Source organism: Ochotona princeps, chromosome 27, assembly GCF_030435755.1.
Source record: "Ochotona princeps isolate mOchPri1 chromosome 27, mOchPri1.hap1, whole genome shotgun sequence".
Lineage (NCBI taxonomy): Eukaryota > Metazoa > Chordata > Mammalia > Lagomorpha > Ochotonidae > Ochotona > Ochotona princeps.
The window spans coordinates 27001843-27021834 of NC_080858.1; the positions used below are offsets into that span (position 1 = coordinate 27001843).

The window sequence follows — 19992 nt, forward strand, 5'->3', positions numbered from 1 at the left end:
CCTATGGGGCAGAGGGGACATAGGGGGTCTTTTGCCTTCTTTCCCACCCTCTGTGGCTGGAATAGGGGCTGGGGGAGGGCATGGGGCAGCTAGACCAGTCCTGATGCAGATGCCCAAGGCCCACTCAGTCCTCTGGAGTGTGATCATCGTGGGCCTCTCGGAAGCTCCTTGGAGACTGTTGGTGAGTGTACACCCAGGGCTGGGAGCCGTGGGGCCTGGGGAGACCATCTGTCCATGTCCTCAGTCCTGGCTGTCATGCTGTGTCTCCTGGCGAGTTCAGGGAAGCAATGTCAGTCAGCTGGCCTGGTCCTGGAAAAGGGACTGGTGCCTTACAAAAAGCTCCATGGTAAGTCTGAGGGACAGGGAGAGTGGGGTCAGCTGGCCTGTGCCTGTCCCACTGCACATGGGACCAGCACGGTGAGTGGGTCAGCTGGCCTGTCCTTGTCCTGCTACACATGGGACCAGCACAGTGAGTGGGTCAGCTGGCCCGTGTCTGTCCTGCTACACATGAGACCAGGACGGGAGTGGGGTCAGCTGGCCTGTGTCTGTCCTGCTATACATGGGACCAGGACGGGAGTGGGGTCAGCTGGCCCGTGTCTGTCCTGCTACACATGGGACCAGGATGGGAGTGGGGTCAGCTGGCCTGTCCTTGTCCTGCTACACATGGGACCAGGACGGGAGTGGGGTCAGCTGGCCCGTGTCTGTCCTGCTATACATGGGACCAGCACAGTGAGTGGGTCAGCTGGCCCGTATCTGTCCTGCTGCACATGGGATCAGGACGGGAGTGGGGTCAGCTGGCCCGTGTCTGTCCTGCTGTACATGGGACCAGCACGGTGAGTGGGGTCAGCTGGCCTGTCCTTGTCCTGCTATACACGGGACCAGCACGGTGAGTGGGTCAGCTGGCCCGTGTCTGTCCTGCTATACATGGGACCAGCACGGTGAGTGGGTCAGCTGGATTGTTCCTGTCCCTGCTATAGGTGGACAGATCGGGAGAGTAGGAATCAGTTGGTTCATTGTAGATGGTGAGGACAGGAACTGGGAAGGGCAGTTGGTAGTGGTGGCTGTGGTAGGTGGCCATGGCAGCTGGCAGTGGTTGTGATGATAACCATGGTAGTTGTAATGGTGCTGGCCGTGATAGTGGCCATGGCTGTGGTGGTGGATGTGGTGTTGGCCATGGCTGAGGTCATGATGGCCATGGGGTGGCAGTGGTTGTGATGGTAACCATGGTGGTGGTGGTCATGGCGGTGGTGGTGGTCATGATGGTGGCCGTGGCGGTGGTTGTGGAGGCGGTGGTAGTTGTGGAGGTGGCGGTAGTTGTGGAGGTGGCCGTGGCACGGTGGTTGTGGAGGCGGCGGTAGTTGTGGAGGTGGCCGTGGCGGTGGTGATGGGAGTGGTGGTGGGTGTGCCAGGGCTGAGGCCAGCCTGGCCCTCTGCACCTGTGAGTCTTTGTGTCATATTCACTCTGCCTCCTCCTTCTCAGGTGATGCGTCTGCCTCCAGGCGGCCCTTTCTGGCCCCTCACAGCCTCCTCCCATCCAGTCTGGGTAAGCCGTGTGCTCTGTGTGTGATCAGCACCTGCTGTTAGCTCCCACACACCCCCTCCCTGTAGTGCTCACCCCTTGTGCATCCCACTCCTGTGTGCTCAGGCCCCAGCCAGAATGTCTGGTCACGTTCCCAGACTGCTCAGTATCAGCCCCTTGCATGGGTTGCTGAAATTCCTGACTCTGGTGCATGAGGTTGGGACCACAGCCGCTGAGGCCAGAGGTGTGTCCTCCTGTGGGCAGCCTGCACACGTGGGGTGGGATCCCACGACCAGACTCCTACCCCTGCCACCTGCCAGGGGAGTGTTTGGGCATCATACATTTGCTGAGGGGATTTGTGATACCAAACACTGAGAGGAAATTCCCCCAGCCGACCTTCAGTGATGCTCAGGTTTTGAGCACACCTGTGGCTTCCCACCCCAAGGCTCCTGCAGTGACTGCTCACCTGTGTGCAGGTGACATGCACGGAGCAGTGGTGTCTGAAGGCAGCAAGGCCATGAAAATGATTTGGGGACTAATGGGTTGTCTTTGTCTTGCCCAGTTCCTGGCTCTGGGACTCCACATTCTGTTAACATATCTAGGTTGCATGTCTGGGCGTCTTTGAATTTGGTCGTTCCAGGCTTTTCCACCAGTTTAAAAACAGGAAGCAAACAGTGCTTGTCGTCTGGCACGCTGTTCTATGTAGGACCTGGCTTGGCTGGTGACTTCCTTTCACTGCAGTACTTTTCAGGTTTGCAGTGTGGTTGGCTGTTTATGTAGCTGTGAAGAGAGGTTTGTCTCAGAAATCGGGGTTGCACCTACCTCTCTGTGGCGGGGGTCAGGAAGCTCCAGGGAGGGCGTAGAGAGAAACAGTTTTCCCAGGTAGAAGATCAAGAGAGAAGTGACTGGGAACCAAGATTGCAGACTGGGCTGTGAGGTCAGGGCCCCCAGGAGGCTCAGACTCCAGACGGATGACCATGACCAATCCCGAATCCAGGCGTGACCGTCAGGAGCTGGCTCGTCCTAGGGCAAGGGGTACTGTGGGAGTGAAGCCACCAAACAGCAGGGAGAATCTTCCGGACAAAATATTCCTGAAATTCTCAGGGGTACACAGAGTAATTTAGCAGGAGATAAAGCTAAAACATTTCTTTAAAAAGTATTCATTTGTATTGGAAAGACATTTATAGAGAGGAGAAACAAAGATCTTTCATCTGCTGGTTCACTCCCCAAATGGCCGCAATGGCCGGAGCTGAGCCATTTCAAAGCCAGGAGCCAGGAGCTTCTTCTGGGTTTCCTACGAGGATGCAGGGTCCCAAGGCTTTGGGCTGTCCTCCACTGCCTCCGCAGGGCACAAGCAGGGAGCTGGATGGGAAGTGGAGCAGTTGGGACATGAGCCCATGCCTGTATGGGAACCCGGCTCTTGCAAGGGAAGGATTAGCCAATTGAGTGCCTGTGCTGGGCCCAAAGCTGGGCCCCAAGATTTTTATGTGAAGTCATCATGTCACATTGAGCAAAAAAGGCCAAAGTTTCGTGATCTTTTAAGCGTAAGTCATGAGAATTCCTTCTCATTTTTATTGCTTCCATTTGGATAAAAAAATGTAACCAACCAGTGAAAGCTGTTGATGGGTAACTGTTATCATGTCCACATCGGAGGACCTATGCTGCCTTCTGGAAAAGAAGAAGAGGAAGAGGAGGAGGGAGGCCAGAGGGGCTGGTAAGTGCACAGGGCACTGAGTCCGGCATTGATGGCCACCACGCCCCTGGCGAGAGATGCCCACTGTACCTGGGCACCGTGTGAATGCACACCCGTCCGGTCTCAGAGCTGCTGTTTCCTGATGGAGAGCATTTACCTGGGGCCGGAGGAGGGCGGCTGCGGCTTCTCTGTGCTGTTGTCTGACAAGGGATTAGTTAGGGTTAGGGTTAGGGTTAGGGTTAGGGTTAGGGTTAGGGTTAGGGTTAGGGGTTAGGGGTTAGGGGTTAGGGGTTAGGGGTTAGGGGTTAGGGTTAGGGTTAGGGTTAGGGTTAGGGTTAGGGTTTGGCCAGGCTGTGGAGGAAAGGGGACGCCAGCCCAGGTTGAGGGCCATGTGGGTTAATACAGCCAGACTGGGAAGCAGTCTGCTAAAAAATGGACATAGAAGTAAAGTGTGCCCAGCAGCCCCACGCCTGGGTATATTTCCAGAAGAAATTCAATCCTGTCTTGGAGACACGGCCACACCCTCATGCGCACTTGCAGTGGTTGCACTGTAGCCAGGATGTGGAAGGGGTGGATATGCCCAAGGATGGTGTGTGGATCAACAGTATGGGATGTGCAGGTGTGGCCTGCTAGATTAATGTCATTTGTGCTAGCAAGAGCAGAGGTTGCCATTGGTGACCGTGTAGGTTCCCTGCAGGATGGCCAGACATGGAAGGACAAACCCTGCTTTATCTCCCTCCCAAGTGAAAGCCCAAAAAGCAAGGCAGGGAGAGCCGAGGGTGGAGCAGGCTGTCGGGGCTGGAGGGTAGAGAAGTGTGGACGTGGACTGGAAGGTTTGCTGGGAGCCAGGCTCAGCTCAGAGAGGAAGGGAGGACTGTGTTCTGTGATTCTGTTGCCCCTGCCAGGGTGCGTGTCTGTCAGACCCATGGGTGAAGCCATGCAGCTGTGTCAGAGAAGTAGTTTAAAAGGAGGAGAAGGGTGCTGGTTTGGTTTAGAAGTTGCATAGTGTCTGGCAGCATTTTGTGATCTGAGTCTTAGCTTGGAGGGACAGGGCACGACACAGCGTTTGGTCATCTGTGCTTATTCCTGTGCTGTGAAGGGAAGTCGAGTGTGTCCTGCACAGGTGGCTCAGCCTCTGAGCTGTAGTTTGCTTGCCAGAGAACCAGAACTGCACTCACTCAGCTACACTGGCCTGCTCCCGCAGGCTGGCTGGCTGTGGGAGGTGCTGCACCTAGTTCTCGCCAGGAGCCCCAACCTGCCCCTTGGAGAGGTTTGTGTTTCCTGGGGTGCTTGGGAAGAAAGTGTTGGTGCAACACACAGCCTGGTTGCCCTTCTGGGTCCCTGAGCAGTACAAGTAGGAAGGTTTTGTACATGATGGCTGCCCGTGTCTACAGACAGCTTGCGCCTGCACTCTGCGATCTCCCCAGTACCTCGATGACTGATGGCAAAGTGGGGGAATCCTTCCCTGCTCAGCCCAGATGGCCAGTGAGGCAGCAAGAGCTGTGCCCAGACATGCTGGAGACACGTGTAGGGTCTGAGCATGGTGGAGTTGCCTGTGTCCCTCCATTCATGCTCCAGTTCTGCGACTGCTTCTAGCCGTGGTGGCCGAGTCTGCAGGTGTGAGACCTGTGTTGTCTTGAGGAGTACTCACCTTGGCTTGTGCCTCCTGGGGAGGTGTGTGTCTGTCCGTCCCAGGTGGACTGTGAACGCTGTCTAATGTTCTGGCACGCACATAGGTCTGAGATTCATTGGATGGCTGCGGGAGTGCGTGAGTGAATATTCTGGAATCTCGTTAGGCTGAGGAACGACACCCCCTCCTGGGCCCTGAACTCCCTGGTCCCCTGTTCCTCTGTGCATGGCCCACCCTTCTGTGGAGCTCTGTGCGTCCAGGGCCGCTGTATGGCTTGCCTGCCCCTTGGCTCCCCCCGCCCTGCTGTCGTCCCTGTCACCCTGAGCGTGTGGGTCTGTTGAGGGGTCTGGTTCCCAGGGAGGCTGCGTCCAGGGCCGCTGTATGGCCTGCCCCTTGGCTCCCCTGGCCCTGCCGTCGTCCCTGTCACCTTTGTTGATGGATCTGGTTCTCGGAGAGGCTGTGTCCAGGGAAGGCTTCCTGGATCTCCGAGTAGCACTCAGTGCTTTCCTGGTGCCTTCTGGAAATTACTGCGTCCCGTGGCTTCTGTCCTCTCTTGCTGGGATTCCTTCACTGCCGGGAGCTCCATTTTTACTTGAGACCTGCACAGGCGGGAATGCAAGCACTCCGGCTGCTGGTTCACTCCCGAATACCTGGGAACTTCACCCAATTCCTTGCCTGTGGGTGGCAGGAGCCCGTCTGTTCCCAGGGCTGTGGAGCTGGGCTCGGTGATCAGGTCCGGAACTTGGGCGTCTCAAGGGCTAAGCCAGGGCCGAGTACCAGTCATGGCTGCTGTCCCGTGGCAGCGTCCAGCCATGGAGCTTCAGCTCCTGGGTCCTGTCATGCCCGTGAACCCTGGAGCAGCTTCCCTGTCCCACCTGCAGTCTCAGGCCTGGGACTGCCTCTTCCTTGTCCTCTGTCATTGTCTGGCGGAACCTTCAGCTCTGCCTGCAGAACTGTCCCGTGCTGCCCTCTGTCTCCACAGTCCCCCTCGCAGGCTGAGTCTGTCACCTGGCCCTGGACATAGCTTCATAACGAGCCGTTGTGTGTCAGGTACAGGCCATGTGCCCTCCCTTCTCCCTGTGTGGTCACCCTGGGACCACCCTGCCCAGGGCCTCCCTCTGCCGTCCCCTGTGTTGCAGCCCTGATGTCCCCTTCTGACCACCAGACAGGGTCAGGGGCTGATGAGGTGAGTGAGAACAGTCATGATGGTCCACGCTCAGCAGGTGCCGACCCAGGAGCCTTCTGTCTGGTGTCAGGCGGGAATCCTGCCCCTCACCCACTTTTGTAAGGGGAAAGAACAAGATGTTTGTGTTTTTGTAGTTTTCCACCACTGGTTTGCAGTGTGTTCGTCACCGGAAGACTGAGTTGTCCTGGCTGCCCTCAGACTTCTTGCCGTGAGCCCACGGTTTTGCACTTGAGTTGATGCCGCTAGTGGCTCCTCCATGTTCACTGCAGCTCAATTCACAATAGATAAAAGATATCGAATTATCCCAGCTGATGACTGGAAAGATTTAAAAATGTAAACATATACATATATGCACACAGCAGTAAAAATGAGTGGAATCCTGTCTTCTGCAACAAAATAGATGGAAACCACTAGGCTTGGCGAAACAAGCTGGAATCACGTTTTTCCTGGTGTGCTGTGCAGAGAGGAGGGGCTTCGGGGCTGTGCTGTTGCTTTGCCCTTGAGGAAGAGAGGGGCTTCTTCCTGTTTGTTGTTTCCTGAGATCTTTACCCGATGGAGTGTTAGGTCTGTGATAATGAAGGAAATATGCCATTGCAGAAAAAAAAAATACAACATACGGCAGGAGGGGCCAGTGCTATGGCTCAACAGGATAATCTACCACCTGCAGGCACTGGAAACCCGTATGGGCATCGGTTCATGTCCCCGTGGTGCCACTTACATACAGTTCCCTGCTAATGTCCTGGGAAAGTGGTGAGGGATGGCTCTAGGCCTTGGGACCCAAGTGGGAGACCTGGAAGAGCTCAGCTCAGGCCATGTGAGGAGTGAACCAGCAGATGGAAGATCTTTCTGTCTCTCCTTTCTGTAAATCTGTCTTTCTAAAGAAAGACAGCAGGAGGAGGACAGGTGGGGAATTCCAGGCAGGCGGGAGGGTGGCGTATGAAGGATCACCAAGCTCCCACATCTGAATTCTGAACAGGATCTCTGCCAGTTTCACAGAGAGATCTGGGGTCTTGACGGCTGCAGGCTCAGCAGCCGGGGCGGGTGTATGCTGGGCCCGGCACCCTCGGCAAGCACGGGCTGCTCTCCTTTGCGGCCTGTCCCGCCTGAGCCTCTTGCTGCCTGCGGCAAGGCAGGGAAACCTTCGGGAGACCCCGCCTCTGTTGCTTTTCTGTCTTCCTCTGAAATGCACACTCACATATATACATGGGCATTTCAGATGCATACATAAGACTGGAGTTTTATAATACACATTTGCCAAGTGTTATGGAAATAAAATTTTTGTGCCAAAATAAACTCGTTCGATTCCCTTTCTCCGGCCTTTTGAAGTGCTGCCACATTTACATACCGTCACATGATCTGTGGCTCGTTATCTGTGTCAGAGGGACTGGCTTGCATAGTGTACAGATATGTGGTTTTTGTTGATCTGGTCAATGGTGTCAAAGCTCGTGGGGATGTGAAGATAAAGGAAAACATGAAGTGCATGGGCGGCAGAGGCGTGTGCCCCAGTGCCCAGTGGGCTGCCTGGAGGAGCGGATGCCGCCCCGAGGACGCCGCCCTGAGGTCGGCCGAGTCCCCCAGACCCTCAGCCTTGCTGGGCGGGGACTTTGGACTGCGCTCCATGCGGTCAGCACTGTGGATGGGCCGGTGAAAGTTGTTTCTGCTGCCCTTGATAACCTCTTATCTTTATTGTTTTATTCCCATTTCAGAGCAGTCTGTACTTATTATAAAAGTTCACAGTGCATGCCTTCTTAATCTCTCTAGCTGACCCTCCCTCCTCCAGGCTGGGGCATGTGGGGGCTGGTCCTTGAAGGTGGGGGCCTGGCTCTGTAATCTCTCTGACCCCCTCCTCAGGGCCGGGGGATGTGGGGGCTGGTCCTTGGAGGTCTCTGCACGTGTGTATGGGCTTCTGCCCGCTTCCTTCACGCAGGCCGGGCCTGCAGCTGAGGGCGCTGGGAAAGCCTGTGCTTTTGTCTGCATTTACAGAAAGAAGGCAAGGCAGCTGGTTCATTCCCCAAATGACTACAATGGTTGTAGCTGAGCCAATCTGAAGGCCAGACCAAGAAAGTTCTGGGTCTCCCCACGGTTGCAGGGGTCCAGGTACTTGCTGCTTTCCCAGGCCATCAGCAGGGAATTGGATCAACAGTGGAGCAGACAGGACACAAACTGGCATCCATTTGGGATTGCCGGCATTGTGGGTGGGTGGGTGGGTGATGAGCCGGCTGTGCCACCGCACTGGCCCCTAGCTGTTTGTTTCTTTGCTTCTTTCTTTCTTTTTGTGGTAGTGGTGGTGTTTTTGTTTTAAGATGAAAAGAAAATTGGGTGTGAAAAGTGTTCATGAGGAAAAAGCAAAGAGTTAGATCAGAGTTAGGGCAAGAGTGAAGAGGCCTTGGGACGAGAGCCTGGCACTTGCGGGAGCAGTCAGGCTGAGAGCTGGGAGGCGATGAGGCTCCCAAGGGAAGGCTTGGGGATGGGGGTATGCGGCTCCCAGAGGAGGGTTTGGGGGAAGTGTGGCTCCCAGAGGAGGGTTTGGGGTTTGGGGGAAGTGTGGCTCCCAGAGGAGGGTTTGGGGTTTGAGGTTTGGGGGAAGTGTGGCTCCCAAAGGAGTGTTGGGGGATTGGGGGAAGCGGCTCCCAGAGGAGGGTTTGGGGTTTGGGGGAAGTGTGGTTCCCAGGGTAAGGTTTGGGAATTGGGGGTGATCAGCTCCCAGAGGAGAGTTTGGGGTTTGGAGGAAGTGTGGCTCCCAGAGGAGGGTTTGGGGTTTGGGGAAAGTGTGGCTCCCAGAGGAATGTTTGGGGTTTGGGGGATGCAGTTCCCAGGGGAGGGTTTGGGGTTTGGGGGAAGTGTGGCTCCCAGAGGAGTGTTTGGGGTTTGGGGGATGCAACTCCCAGGGGAGGGCTTGGGGTTTGGGGGATGCAGCTCCCAGGGGAGGGTTTGGGGGAAGTGTGGCTCTCAGAGGAGGGTTTGGGGTTTGGGGGATGCAGCTCCCAGGGGAGGGTTTGGGGTTTGGAGGAAGTGTGGCTCTCAGAGGAGGGTTTGGGGTTTGGGGGATGCAGCTCCCAGGGGAGAATTTGGGGATGGGGTTGTGCAGTTCCCAGGGCAGGAGCTGGATGCTGTGGCATCATTTTCATAACTGCCGAGGTAGGTGCCTCGGTGACAGGTCTCAGGTGGCCCAGATCTCTCCGGCGACTTGACCCTGTCCAAATGATGCCACGCTAGTATTGCCTGGACTGGAAATGCAGGTGCTGTGGCCACTCCTCCATCACCTGGGAGGGCTGCTGCTCGGTGCTCATGTGGAGGCTGCTGGGCTGCTGACCAGGAAGGCAAAGAGGCCCCACCGAGGGGGCCTTGACCCCGAGCCTGAGTAGCACCTGCACCAGTGAGGCCGGCTGCTCAGAGGGAAGTTTTCATCTTAACCCGTTACTTGGTTGATGGCCTCAAGTGGGATCTAAGCAGTGAACATCGTGTTGGAAGTCACGTGCGCCCGCTACAGGGCACACTCAGCACTGGGCTCTGGCCGGGGCTGCCAGGTCCCTGAGTTCCCTTTGCTTTCATTGTTGGCCATGCTTGCTTATGCTGTACCTCACTTCTGACGTAGCAGCACACTGAGTAAAGCCCGCACTCCTCAGGCTGTTGCTCCTCAACAAACCAGAGTGGACAACAAACCCCTCCCTGTGCGAGTAAGTGACTGGTGTTTCTTGGGCATGAGCACTGCACCCACATTCACACGCTTGACTCCTTTTACCCCAGACAGCTGTGTGTGTGTGTGTGTGTGTGTGTGTGTGTGTGCCATCCAGCATGTGGGTGCTTGTCGCAAGGAGTAAGGGAGCTGGGGGCTACCTGAAGAGGTAGTGCCCATGCCAAGAGCCAGCTGGTTTCTCTGTGGGTGTCTGATGCCCTGGCTTCCTGCTGCTTGCTGTCCTTTGTTTAAGTTGTCCTTCCTACCACACAAGTTTTAGATTACACACAAGTTTAGTTTATTCTTTGAAAGCAACATGGCCTTCAGTTCATTGGGAACTGGCTCATGGGCAGACCGGAGAGTTAGGGTACTGTTGAGACTGTGCTGGCCCGGGCCTGGAAGAGCTCCTGCTGGGGAGGGAGGGACAGGGGACAGGTCTGCCGACTCCGAGACAGTCCAGCCCGTAGGAGGCAGCAGGGGTTTGAAGGCCCGTTTGTTTTCCTTATGGTACAGGAGATGGTAACTTGGGTTGTCCAACTGAGCCACAGGTCCCAGTGCCTGGTGAAGCGGCTCTTACCACCCTCCTGGCTCCAGAACCTTCTAAGGAACTGCACTTGCTAGATGACAGCTCCCACCCTGCCCATCCACTGCCTTTCTGCCCTCTGTCCCTCTGAGAGGGATTCCTCCAGGTGGCCCATGTAACTGGGACCATCCTTGTTTCTCCTTACTCAGCACAATGGTCCTCACTGGTGATGCATGCTATGGCATATGTCAGGATTTATTTCCATGTTGACGTAGCATGTGCAATTCCATGGTGTGCTTTGTTCATGCCTGGCTTCCACTGGCCAGTATTGGGTTGCTTTGCCTTTGGCAGGTGAATAATTGGACTAAGGGGACGACAGTTTCTGTTTAAGGATCTACTTTCACTTCTAGGGGTGTAGCCTGTTTCTTACCTAGTTTTTGATCCACGTGTTGATATTATAAAAGACATTGCTGATATATTCTGTGTCATGAATGTTCTTCCTAAGTCGCTGCACACAGGTTGATGTAAGCAGTCAGGTGTGTTCCTCAGATGCGGAGTCTGAGATCCAAGAATGCAGCTTGTGGAAAGCAAGCTTACGTTGCCACCAGGGAGCCCTCGGAGCCCGGTGCCCTGCTGGTGTGGTTATTAACAGCGCTTCTCTGCCAGCTCGACACTCAAATGTGGTGTGCTTGTTGCTGTGCTGCGAGTATTCACACAGACTCCTACAGCCGAGACCCACCCCTGGTGCCCCAACATCTTTGATGGCTCGTGTCTCTCTCCTTCTTGCATGGAGCTTCTCCATTGGCTCATCTAAGCTTAACTCTTTGTATGTGCATTCTGCATTTTTAACTGATTTTAAGATGAGTCAGTCTGTTACACCCTTGGCTTATGCTTTCAGTGTTACCTTAATTCCTCACCAGTTTCGTAGCATCAGGGAACCCTTGGATAATCCATAGCAGCTCAGAGGACAGATGCATTAAAAAAAAATCCGATTTTGAAATTGGATTGGAATTCTCATTGACCTCTGGTAATTCACCACCTTGCATACTTTTCATCATCTGTAAAAACAGGGACAAAATAGAATTAAACACGATGAGATGCCTAGAAGTATCAGGCACAAAATACTAAACTCAATAAATTCCAGTTTGTCTCTTCACATCACTGAATCTGTGCACGTGACCTTAATGTGTGTATTTATAGAGCTTTTTATACCCTGCCTGTGAGTTTCCGTGTGCATCACTGCACCAGTCCTATGAGGTAACCAGAGAGAGATAACCTAATAAAAGCAGTGCCCAAGATTGTGCGGCCAGGAAGGAAGGGGTCAAGGCTTAAACCCACCCGGGCCCCACGGGTCCTCCCCACTGCTGTTTGCATCTCTCTTGATGTCATCTTATCTGCCCTTTCTCCCATATTCATTGTGTCTCAGATAATTTCCATGCCATCCAGTCAGAGAACAGGTCAGCTGGGCGCACCTACCTGCCGTGCTGGTGCTGTACGTTAGATAACGGGTGGGTGCCTGAATCCCTTGATCTTTGTTCTCAGGACACTGTCGTGGAGCAATAATGCAGTTTTTATACACGTGCAGATACTGGCTCACTTTATTGGCCAGCTTATCTAGGTGTTAGTCAGCTTTGCTGTGTAGGCTGACGGGTGCTGTCGGCGCCTCTCACTGGGAGACAGGAAGTGATGGGAGTTGTGATGAATACGCCGAGGCCCCATCGGCTTCCCTTGGGGCACATTGAGTTGGCCTACTAGATAAATGTCAGAACTCCAAGTTCAGCCACACTTTATTAACTGCACTGATAATGTTTTTCAGTGTGTTTTTATGAATTATATTTCCTTTTAACTATTACTAAATTTAGGAAAAATACACATTTAGTAGGTTTCTTTTAAATCAGTGACTTTTACCAAGAACAATCTGGTTGATTTTTTAAAATGACCTTTTAATTCCACATTTCTAAGAACTTAAACATGTTTCATTTATGTTTGTAAGTCAGGGACACAGAGTGAACTCTGTCATCCACTGGTTCACTGCCACAACTAGGACTAGGCCAGGGCATGTAGCACAAAGCAAGACATGGTGGCAAGCACCCCCACTACCTGAGCTGCTGTGTGCTGCCTCCCGGGGTGCACAGCAGCAGAGCTGGAACTCCGGCGGGCATCCCAAGGGGTGTCCAGTCGCTGTTCCAGACAACCCTGCCCCACCCAGTTGATAGGAGTCTTACGGCGCTCCACAGTCCATCTGACCTGGCACTTAGAGAATGATGCTGAAGTTAACGAGTTAACAACACCTCAAGTGCCCTTCCTGATGAAGAGAGAACTGTCTGGCTCTCTCAGTGCCCCGAGGACCTACTGGCATGGCATGTTATGGAGCAGACGGGCACTGATGCTCGTCCCTGCTCCTTCCTGTGCGTGTGTGTGAGCCTGCCCTGAGTCAGCTGTGTCGTCATGTTCTGAACCCACTTCTCAGCTCCTAGTCTTTTTCTTTTTCTTGCTTTTTAAAAGGATTTTAATTATGTATGTTTTGAGAGGCAGAGTTATGGAGAAGGAGGGAGAGACAGAACATCTTCTGTCTGTTGGTTTACTCCCCAAATGATCAAAGTGTCTGATGCTGGTCCAGGCTGGAGCCAGGAGCCAGGAGCTTCTTCTGGGTCTCGCACGTGGACACAGGGGCGTTGGAACCTCTCCCTCTGCTTGCCCCGGTGTGTTAGCAGGGAGCTGGATAGATGCGGAGCAGCCAGAACTCAAGATGGAGCTAGTGAGGCGTGACAGCCACACAGGCAGCGGCTTGATAATGCCAACCCCTTCAAAAACTTATTTTTCCTTGGTCTTTTAACAGAGAACATGGAAGTCCCAAAGCATTTATGTTTGAAAGGCTGAAATTAACTAATCATGATTCATTGCAGGTATTATATTTCACAGAATGGGGCATGGTGATACACTAGAAATATACTATAAGATGGTAAGAAAAAGTGATTTGTATGAAGATGAAAATAAAATGAACACGTTTTGCCCTCTCAGCTGCCCCTATCCATTCTTTCCCTGTTGTAATCAAATGTCTCCCATGTCACCTTGAGTTTGAAGGCTGTATTTTTGCTGAGAAATGAACTTTTTCGGTTCCATTAGATGACGAGAAATGAGGATAGCGGACAGCAGGCTGTCAGAGCTGTTATGTTAACCGCATGAATCCTCCTGCTGGGGCTGGTGGCCCCGCAGCTGCTCCAGTTCTCACTCTCTGCAGTTTCTCTGCCCGTTTCAGTGTGTGGAGGGTGTCTGGAGCCCTGGCTGGCCGTGCTTGTTCCGTGTAACCCTTCAGGCTGCGTGGGTGTCTCTAGTTGGGTGGTGCTTTCGGTGTGTCCTCTCTTTGCACAGCCCATCCCGTCCTGGTCCACTATTGGTTGGGCCGTGGAGAGGCCGGCCATCTAATCCCACAGTGCTGGTGTGGAGAGTGTCCGCAGTGTCAGGTTCCTCAACCTTCTGGCCTCAGAAGCTATAAATAGACCATAAGGGTCAGTGCCTGCCTGGAGAAGGTCAGGCCTACTCCCACCTGACCCACCCTGGGACACACGGCTCTGCTCTGTCTGTGAGCTGACAATGGTCGCTGCACGAAAGTGACCTGGACAGCTACTGCCCTTTCCTGACCCTGGGACCCAAGTCACCAAGGGGGACAGACTGCTGCTCCAGGCAGTCCCTCAGGCCTCCCTGGTTGTCAGGTGTGTCCCCTGGAGCTCACCTGCAGGGGCCCCTGGGAACACTCATTTGTGCTGCCTGCTCTCAGGTCACTGAGGGATGCACACATAGAGGTGTTAGGTCAATGTGCCCTGTCAAATCTAGGCTTCAGGAGCGCGCCCAGTAAGGGAGCACCCCTGGCAGGCGCCGAGGGTCTGAATCCCGGTGCTGTTGCTGGCTCCCAGCTGTGGAGCTGAGCTGGTTGGCCTGGGGCCACTGGAAGGCCGCTGAGGGCAGGTCTGAGCTAGCCATCCCATTTTCAGAGCTTCCCTCTGGTTAAGATAACGTAGATAGGAAAGCTCTGGACCTGCTCTGGACCTCGCAGTGATGAGCCCTTGCCAACAAGCACTTTGCACTCAAGCTGCGGAATTTGCAAGCTAAGCCTTTCTGCTGCCTTTTCCAGGTCAGAGGCCCCGAGGGCCCGCCTTGACGGTGGTGTCAGTCTCCTTTGTCATGTGGTTGGCTTGTGGAGGAAACTAGGACTGGTGATAAATGCCGCTGTTTCTAAACATGAAATAATCTCTACTGAAACTTGCTTACTGTTTGAGAATGGCTCTTTGCTAACATTGTCTCTGTGTAGCTGAAATTGGATCGTTACATATTTCAGTATTAATGGCAAAATATTTGAAATCTCTCCCTAACTGACTTTAAGTTTTCCACATTTATGTGAATCAGAATCCGGCCAGTGCTGTAGACAGTGCTTTCTTCTCCCTATGCTGGACGGCCACTCCCGCTGCTGTCCAACACCTGTCACTGCTGGGCGGCCCCTCCCATTCCTGCTTGTCACTGCTGTTGGGAATGGGGCTCATGGAAGCACTCTGCCCTTGGTTGCTGGCCGCTGGACACTTGGGCTGCTGGGCTACTGAGCTGAGCCAGTCCCAGCTGAGATGTTTCATGATTGTAAGATTCACACCACTTTTTTCTAAGACTTGGTACCAAAAGAGAAAGTTAAAGAATTCGCTACTGTCTTTTTAGATATTGATCATGCATTCAATTGATGATTTCAACTTTGTTTAAAATGATTAGAATTGATTTCATCTTGTTTACATTTTTAAAATGAACACTGGTAAATTTTCTTGGATTCTATTATATTTTCTTTTTAAAGATTTATTTGCTTAAAAGATAGAGTGATATGAAGCGGGTGAAAGGTTTTTCAGTCACTGGTTCACTCCCCAGGTGGCCTGGGCAGTGCCAGGAGAGGGGAACTACATGTGGGTGCCGCGACCCTGGGACAGGAACTGTCTGTGGGTGCTTTCCCAGATGTGTTAGCAGGAAACTGGGCAAGAAGTGGAGCAGAGGCCAGCATCACACGTGTGTCGTACAGTGAGCCCGTGACGGTCACCTGTGCTGCCCACGTGTGTCGTACAGTGAGCCCGTGACGGTCACCTGTGCTGCCCACGTGTGTCGTACAGTGAGCCCGTGAGGGTCACCTGTGCTGCCCACGTGTGTCGTACAGTGAGCCCGTGAGGGTCACCTGTGCTGCCCACGTGTGTCGTACAGTGAGCCCGTGAGGGTCACCTGTGCTGCCCACGTGTGTCGTACAGTAAGCCTGTGAGGGTCACCTGTGCCACCCAGGCATGTTGAACACAGGCTGACTGCTTTGCTGCTGGTGCTGCAGTGGCAGCCTGTGAAGCGTGTGTGTTGCATCTGCTGCTCGGCTGATGGATTTGTGTGTCTGTTTTCAGTGTTGGAGACCTTTGAGCAGAGTGTCAGCTCTAGCTTCGGATCCCCAGACAGCCTGCAGGATCTCCGGTCCCCGGCCTTTGTGAGTACAACCTTCCGGGGTTTCTGAGGGTAGGTCTGGCATGGACTGCCGGCCGGGCTGTGCTCCAGGCTCCATGTCCCGGAGAGCCGAGCTGGTTCTCCGTGCTGCTCCTGCCGTGGCTGAGGCTGTCGCTCCCACGACTGCCACCCCCTCGTGGGCAGGGCCGGTCAGAGCCCGGTGCCTGGGTGACACAGATGTGCGTTCAGGGGTGTGGGAGTTCTGTTGCTGCTGCCGAGCAGGGAGGGGGATGCTCCTGCTGAGCTGGACTTGGGGAACGAAGACGCGCGTTGGCTGCTGCTGTGATCGTGTTAGTGTCATGTTTCCAGACAGCACGGCGTTCCAGCTGCCACGTGCAAATGTCGTTGTGGGACCGATGGTGTGTGAGCCTGGTCTTGCATCCCAGGTAGTTATTGTTCGTGCAGCTCCTGCCTGGCTTGTCTCCTGCTCGAGCAGCACAGCCATCTTCTCTGGTCTGTCTTCGAGTGTGACACAAGCTGCCACCACTAGAGCTGGCACGGTGTGTCTATGTTACGGACAAGCACGAACCACCGGCTCCTGGCGTGCGGGGCTGCCCCACTCGCTCTTGCTAGTCTGCTGGGGTGTGAGGGAAAGAATCAGCAGCCCTCTTGGCGTTCAGTAAGACTTTTGGTGAAGGAAGCATGGGAGTGCCCCCGCGTGGTTCTGTGGGTCGTCCAGTGTGCCTTGCACCTGCACCTCACTCCTGTCCCTGCTTTGCTCTCTGACTGCACTTCTTTGTATTGGAAAGGTAGAGTGAGAGAGGGAGGAAGAGAAAGGATCTGCTGTCCACGAAGGACTTGAACCGTCTCCTGCTGCTTTCCCAGGCATGCTGGGCGCGGGACCTGAGGTGGAGCAGCCAGAACCCAGCGGTCACTTCTGCATGGGGTACCAGCATCACAGACGCTGTGCCCACAGTGTAGAGCTGGACTGCCTCGTGCCAAGTGTTGGGGACTTCTAAAAAAAGGCCGCAGCTTTTTATTATGGCAGCAGGGTGGCCATCATCTCGCAGGATGGCGCACCAAAACAAAGAAAGTGAGGGTTTATATACTTTACAAAGCCATAGTGCAGGTGGTGGGAAAGCAGGTGCACGGAGTGCAGAGTAGCCGAGTTTCCACAAGGTCAGAGCGGCCCATGACAGTTCCGAGCACAGGGTAGGTAAGTTGCTCTACTATGAAGAGTGAAGGACCAGGCAGCATTCCAAGGGACATTGGGGCCAGGCCTTCCACGACTCCGGGCCTGTGCACAGCTCTTAAAGTCCCACAGCTAATCTGAAAGGAGCGAGGGCAGCACGCCATTGGCATCTCCAATGAGTGTGCCCTTCACTTACGCAGGTTCCCAGCCAGGAACGAATGCGCCCTGGAGCAGGTGTCAGGGCGTTGCAATACAGAGCTCGGCGTGTCTCAGCCGGCTTTCTCCCAGCCAGGGCACGCAGCTCAGACTCTGCCCCTAGCTCCCCGACGCCCAGGCTGCAGTTCTCAAAGTGTGCAGGCTGCTTTTCCCAGCGGGGCCATCTGGGGCCAGAACACTGAAGCCCAGGGTCTGTGTGGCCTATGGGGACCAGGGCCTCACCCTAATCTCACCTCTTCACATCTTGATGCCATCGAGAGCTGTCTGGACCCTGTATCAGGCTGCCGGGATGGGGTCTGCATGCTGGCAAGTGCCCTCTCTGACTGTATGTCGGTGCACCGTCCCTGGATTGCCTGGTTCCTGTCTCCTTAGTGGCTGCCTCTTTCTGGAGCTTGTGGTAGATTGTCCTCTGGAAACTGGAGCTAGCTCAGGAAACGTGTGTGACCCACGCTGTCATAGTCGTGGTAAATGGGGGTGTGGGGAGAAGAGGGGGAGAAGAGGGGGATCGGGGAGTCAGGGAGCTCACTTTGGGAACCCATTTTGTAGGCAGATGGTTATGGCGTCAGCGAGAATGGGGCCTCCAGCCCTAGAGGCCGGCAAGCTTGGGCACATGCCAGGATGAGGCCTGGGAAGTTCACCCTGCCTGGATTTTTAAGTGGAAAATTTGTGGCAGAGGGTGGGGGTAGAGCCAAAAACAGAAGACAGACTGGAAGGCGAGGAGGTGAAGGCAGCGGAAGGGCTCTGCTGCCAGGGCTCTGCTTCCTGGCCATGCCCAGGGAGTGTTCCCTCGAAGTGAGGTTCTGTTGGGGTGTGATCCTCATGTTCTGATGCCATGCAGTGCGTTTACACATGTGGCCCCAGAGGGAAGGTGAAAAGCTGCTACTATTGCTACTCATTTATTGCCTTTGCAATTTCCGCTTTGGTTCGAAATGAGGCCCAAGAGCAGGCCCAGGAGGGCAGCGCTGGGCGAGGGGACTCAGCCACTGGCCCCGGCAGTGTGGGGCCTGGGTCAGCACCGCAGGCTGTCGTGAACCCCGAGTGGCCAAGACAGCACACCCCCCTCATTCCCAAGCAGCATGCGTGACCTCACATCCCTGACCTGCTTCTCTCCTACTTCTCTGCAGATGTTGGGGGATGGACTGGCCTGGGGTTTGGTGAGCCCTGTGGCAGTGCTGAGAGCACTCGACTGGATGGTGCTTTTGGAGGTGGGGAGACAAGATTGGGTGTGAGGCGTGGGAGGAGGCGTGTCGAGGAGACCTGGCACTCTCCACCTGGAGGGTGTGGCAGGTGCAGGCTGAGGAAGGCATGCAGGAGGAACGCAGGTCTGGGAGACTGCAGGCCTCAGAGCTGTGTGGCTGTGAGCTCAGGAGGGGACATCGGCACACAGCTGCAGAGGGGGAGCAGCCAGGGAGTGAGGTCGAGGACAGGATGAGGTGGTTCAGGGGCAGGGCCCGGGCAGCAGGAAGGTACAGGAGGAGGGATGCTGAGCAGGTTGTGTCAGGCACAGGCATATGCTGAACATACCCTGCTGGCTTCAAGTGGCTGGAATGCCCCGTGAGAGAGGGTGAAGCCCCAGGGCGCTGGCCTGCCCAGGGCCTGGAGTCCCGGGGAGGTCCAGGCGGAATTAGCTTTAGAGGCTTGACGGTCCAAGTCAGCTGAATTGCTTGTTTATCGTTTGCCTGTGAAACAGGAGCTCCCGTGGACTGGCAGCTGCCATTTGATGCTCAGTTGGGGTGCTCAATGTCCCTGGAAGCCTGTGCAGGAGGCTGGAACCCCAGGGTGGTAGGAGGGTAAGATGGAGCATCTGGGAGGGCCTAGCAGGAGGTCTTCGTGTCTCCGTATGAGCCTGTGCAGGCAGACTCCGGAAGGCCCAAGGCCCCGGGTGAGGGGCGCTGAACATGGCCATGCGTGTGCATGCACAGAGCTGCGGCGTGGAGGGCAGGCACTGCCATGCTCATCCCGAGGAGGGTGCACTGTGCAGCAAGGGGTAGAACGCAGGGGGTGTTCTGGCCACTCTCAGAATCTGGCAGCTGGGGGTGGGAGAAAGGAGAGGCTGAGCCCCTGCAGCAGGGATGGGATGGAACGCCGACCCAGAGAGAGGGTCTGTGTGGTGGGCTGGGCAGCTGGAGGATCACCCTTACTCCCCTCTCCCTGCTGAGAGCACAGGAGCTGGCCCGGAAGTGTCTCCCAACATCATCCTGATGTGGAGTTCCCCCAGCATTGAGCGTCTCTCCCGGCATCCCTGAGACTGCAGAGCCCCGGCAGGCACCCAGTGGGTGTAGCCGTACTGGACGGTGGAGAGGGTATATACACAGATGGCACCTTGGAAAAGGCAGCACGGGAAGAGAGGAGGCCGTGGAGTGGGTGTAGACACAGCACGTCTCGGAGGCCTGTGTGTGTGGAGTGGGTGTAGACACAGCACGTCTTGGAGGCCTGGGTGTGTGGAGTGGGTGTAGACACAGACAGCACGTCACGGAGGCCTGTGTGTGTGGTGTGGGTGTAGACACAGACAGCACGTCTCGGAGGCCTGTGTGTGTGGTGTGGGTGTAGACACAGACAGCACGTCTCGGAGGCCTGTGTGTGTGGAGTGGGTGTAGACACAGCACATCTTGGAGGCCTGGGTGTGTGGAGTGGGTGTAGACACAGACAGCACGTCACGGAGGCCTGTGTGTGTGGAGTGGGTGTAGACACAGACAGCACGTCACGGAGGCCTGTGTGTGTGGTGTGGGTGTAGACACAGACAGCACATCTTGGAGGCCTGTGTGTGTGGTGTGGGTGTAGACACAGATAGCACGTCACGGAGGCCTGTGTGTGTGGTGTGGGTGTAGACACAGACAGCACGTCTCGGAGGCCTGTGTGTGTGGTGTGGGTGTAGACACAGCACGTCTCGGAGGCCTGTGTGTGTG

At 55.0% G+C, this 19992-nt stretch overlaps 1 protein-coding gene across 2 annotated transcripts in view; it reads left to right on the forward strand.

Moving 5' to 3' along the window:
• Positions 1 to 19992, forward strand: part of ANO6 (anoctamin 6) — an 87637-nt gene that overhangs the window by 22061 nt on the left and 45584 nt on the right. Inside the window, exons 2-3 of one of the 2 annotated variants that reach the window (XM_058655752.1) lie at positions 1481 to 1543; positions 15642 to 15721. In XM_058655752.1, coding sequence (XP_058511735.1) covers positions 1481 to 1543; positions 15642 to 15721 — 143 coding nt within the window. The remainder of the gene's footprint in view (positions 1 to 1480; positions 1544 to 15641; positions 15722 to 19992) is intronic. The other variant, XM_058655753.1, reaches the window with a different exon arrangement.